Consider the following 4,543-nt stretch of genomic DNA (forward strand, 5'->3'; position numbering starts at 1 on the left):
TGCTGAGGACCAGGCTGGAGCTTCTGCCAAGCGTCCTAAGAAGAAGAAATCTTTTGGGGTGTCTATCGAGGAGGCACCTCGGTTTGCAGCTTGGGCGGACGCACAAAATATATTCTATAAATTACCTTAATAACTTTTCAAATATATTCTATAAATTCTGTTTGACAAATTACAATATTTCTTCAATGTTTTAAAGTCTCATAATTTTTCTCTAGATTCATTATCTCTTTTCCAAACTATTGTTTCTAGTTATCCATTATTTTTATTTTTTAATTATTAATTTAGCTTGTTATAAGTTATTTCAATAAGCTAAATTAATAAAAAAAATCAAAAATTTAAGGTAATGTATTAATTTTACATTATGCAATTTTATTATTCTTAATAATAAATATTATTAATTATCATAAAAATTAATATATAATTTATATATATTACCGCCTAGGGCCTTGTTTTCTCTAAGGCCGGCCCTGTATAGAACATATCTGAATCGTTTTAGTAGGGAGATTGACAATTTTTCTTAACCCCAAGATTGGATTACCTATTTACTATATTTCATGAACTCTCTTGTTATAAAATAGAATTGTAATTTATATTTAATGACTTTTCTTCTAATTTTGAGTTAAATAGAATTGTATGCATGACTAGATTTAAGAAGTTTAAATTTGTTCTTATCTTTGTTATTTTGATAAAGGATAACTTCGGTTCCAAGAATATTAGAGAAAGTTGTGGAAAAAGTGGTGATTTTCTTTTGGGTGCAAAATGTCTGGCTCTACAAAAAGAGGACACCGAAAGCTTTTATGAAGCATTATGTTTTCCATTGGCTCTTTGCTTTCCAGATCACAACAAGTGTCTATATAATGTGAGTATAAATAGGGCTTCACGCATTAATTTCTACTTCAATAAAATTATACTTTTCTAAATGTATGTAAAATACAAATTAAATACACCCAAAATTCCATTATTAGAGCAGAATAAAAGAGGTCTTGGCCCCTCCAACTCTTTGTAAATTATAATTTGACTTTTTTAACTTTTAAAAATGATATTTTCATATATTTATGTACTCCCTCTGTCCCATTTTTATTGACAAAATATGGAGTTTTTTGTGTCCCATTCTAATTGACAAAACTAACATAACTATAATTTTTTCCTTTAACTTTCCATTTTTACCCTCATTTAAATTTAAATTTAAACTTTTTATGGAAAAATGGTGAATATTTAATGAGAATTTAACTAATATACTAATAGCATTAATTAGCTCCATTATCAATAGAGGGGTATATAAATAACTATCTATGTCATTTATTAGTTTGTATTGGTTATTATAATGTACTCCCTCCGTCCCGTAAAGATAGAAAAAGCACCTATTTTACAAGAATTAAGAAAGTAGTTATTTATAGGTAACTTGTGATAATTTGTCTAAATTACCCTTTGTAATCAATTAGTTATGTACATTTTCCAAAGCCACTTTACTAAATATAGCACTTACAATTCCTTTTTTTTATCTTTTCAAAATATGCATTTAATGTTTTATTATAAGCATGTAGGGGTATTTTGATAATTTTTGACTTAACTAACTCCACTTTTTCTATTTTTATGGGACAAAAATAGGTGGTACTTTTTCTATCTTTACGGGACGGAGGGAGTAGTTATTTTGTCAATTAAAGTGGGACGGAGGGAGTATATTGCAATTTGGACTCTTTAATACTCCCTCCAATCCATAATATTTGTCGCATTTGTCTGTGACACAAGAATTAAGAAAACAATTAATATATCTTAATTTATAAAGATTTTTACTAAGTTAACCCTATATTGAAACTTGTTTTCATTTATTACTACTATTTTCATTTATTTATTGTATTCTTTCAATAAATTAATGGGGCAAACATAGAAAAATAGAAATTAATGCTCTCTTGATATTATAACATGACAAATATTATGGACCAAAAAAATTTCTCAAATGCGACAAATATTATGGACCGGAGGGAGTAGTAATTCTTTTAATTCATACAATAAGAGGTATTCCATTTAATACAGTTAGGACCTTAATTAAAAATGACATAATTACAGAAATGAAGTGATAGTTCCTAGAAATTTAAGCACACAATAATTGCTTTTTTGCTACAAAAATGATGTGACAAATTGCACGTAGGGGGTGTTAATCGTTATGGTTTTGCTAGCCCAAAATTAATTTAAGTGGCCAACTTGGGTGATAATTGATGAATTATAATCCAAGCTTACCTACTAGAAAGAGAAAATTAAACTTGGGAATTGGCCACATAATTGATTTATATCCTAATTTTACCTAACAAAACTACTAATCAATTCTTCTTGGTGTTTTCCTTGGCCTCAAATTCCCCAAGTTTGCCTCTCATTCTGATTTCGGTCTAAACCTCCACCTGCCGACCTAATTTATTAACCACCCGAATCTAAATATATATTGCTGATTTGTACTGCCACATTGCTTCACTTTTTAAGCCCATGCCTTTCATAAATTTCCAGCTCTTAATTTTTTATGTCTATCTGTTAGATTTTTATAAAAAAAACTCGCCGTTTGAATTTTTATTGACATAGCAACTTACTATAGAGGCAACAGAGTGAGCATTCCGATTACCACATCATCATAAATTCACCAAGATAGAATCGGTGATTAAAAAATTGCACCGAAGTGACTTTTTAAACTAGTTAAATCAAAAACCAATCAATTGTTCGGTCCAATTAACACTAAAAACTAGGCTTGATCTCCACAACGCCGTTATTTTGTCACTTCTATGAAGTTTAATAACAAAAGAAAATCCGATTTTCCTAGTGTTTTTAAAGAATTAATGAATAAAAAATAGGATAAATGAGAGATGAATTTTATGCTTGTAAAACTAATCTTGAATTATGAGGAATATTAAACAATACATCTTTGTTGTCCCTATCAAATCTGAGATTACTACTACTAGTAGTACTAACTATAAAACTATCTTTTTCATATTTACAATCACCCAAAAAACAATAATAATCCCCACTAATCCTACTATTACTATCCAATACGACACCGTTTAAGCATTGCTGACTGTCACAATAATTTTGGTACACTGAATCATAACTAATCAAATCATCTTTAACTTCAATTTCGTCCATAATTATATCACCTTCTTCGAATCTTACTGTAATCCAATCATCATCCCCACCGTCCAAATTCCAAGTGGGCCCATCAGTATTCAAACACAACCGTCTGATCCTTTCACTTGCTGATGATGACGATGATGAACTTGAATTAACGGCGTTATCCATATCATCTAGTGAATTCCAAATATCTTGATCAAGAATGCTTGTCGGAGAATTATAATTATGAAATTCTTGAATTTGAATTTGTTTTGAATTAATAAATTTTTCAAGAAATGGATGGTTTAGAAGCTGCTGAGCTGTCCATCTCTGTTTTGCATCTCTTCTCAGACATTTCCCGGCGAAATCTTTAGCTTCTTCCGACAACCAAGAAGGAATCTCCGGCGAGTCATCGGAGAATCCAATCCGGTACATAGCTGAAACCGGGTCATCAGCATTAGCCCATGGTAAACACCCACTGGCCATTTCTATAATCATACATCCTAATCCCCACATATCACTCTCAAACCCCTGTTTTTCCCCACGCGCCACCTCCGGCGCCATAAACATCGGCGTCCCGCCAATTCTCTCCGCTGTTTCCGCCACCCTCTTAGCACACCCGAAGTCAGCAATTTTAACACCAGTGTCACCCACCAAAATGTTACTACTTTTAATGTCGCAGTGAACTATTCCATTAGAATGTAAATAATTTAACCCTTCAACAATCTGACACGTGTAGTTTCCGATCACTGATTCCTTTAGCCGGCCGCCATTAGCCCGAATTGAATCCGTTAGCGACCCGCCGGACATGTACTCCAAGAAAAGATTATACATAACCGTATTATTTTCTTTAGTAATGTCATACCCTTTATAGCTTACTATATAAGGAGATGTAATAGACGATAGAATTTTTTGCTCTCTTTGTAAGAATTCTGATTGAGATAACTCGGTCGACTTCGCGGCAAAAACGACATCGGATTGGGGAGAAGTGGCGACGGAAACGGTGGCTGTAGAGCCGTGGCCGATGGTTTGGCCTCTCGTCCAGTAATAGTCCATTTTTAATGAGCTGAAAATTGAGAGAAATGAGAATTTTTTTTTGAGTTGAGTTGAATTTGAGATGTTTTTAGGTTGGGTGAGTCTTTATATACAAGTGGCTAAGGTTAGTTTAATTTGGTAAGTTGACAAATACTTTAACGGGGAGTGTACAACGTGTTAAAATTGGGGTGGGTTTAGACAGCTTTGGGTCTTCTAACTAGATAAATATGATCTGGCAAAGTGGGTATGTTGACACGTGTCGTGTGAAGTAGAGGTGTTTTAAAAGGGTTTGCAAGAGAAAAGTGGTGAGTTGGGTTTAGTTTGGTGGGTTAAGGGATGGCAAAAGGAGGTTGGATAAGGGTTAGATTTGAATGGATAATGTACCACTTGGATGCCTTATTTTGGATGGGAGTGAGTT

At 32.7% G+C, this 4,543-nt stretch overlaps 1 protein-coding gene across 1 annotated transcript; it reads right to left on the bottom strand.

The window, feature by feature from the left end:
- Positions 1–2,854: 2,854 nt before the first annotated feature.
- LOC126654813 (mitogen-activated protein kinase kinase kinase 18) lies at positions 2,855–4,212 on the bottom strand. Its single transcript, XM_050348812.1, has one exon. It carries the CDS (start codon positions 4,144–4,146, stop codon positions 2,857–2,859), a length of 1,290 nt encoding a protein of 429 aa, XP_050204769.1. The 5' UTR covers positions 4,147–4,212; the 3' UTR covers positions 2,855–2,856.
- Positions 4,213–4,543: the final 331 nt, after the last annotated feature.

This window comes from Mercurialis annua, linkage group LG7 (assembly GCF_937616625.2).
Source record: "Mercurialis annua linkage group LG7, ddMerAnnu1.2, whole genome shotgun sequence".
Classification (NCBI taxonomy): Eukaryota; Viridiplantae; Streptophyta; class Magnoliopsida; order Malpighiales; family Euphorbiaceae; genus Mercurialis; species Mercurialis annua.

Coding starts and splice junctions, on each gene's coding strand:
- LOC126654813 (XM_050348812.1), bottom strand. CDS start 4,146: ATGGACTATTACTGGACGAGAGGCCAAACCATCGGCCACGGCTCTACA.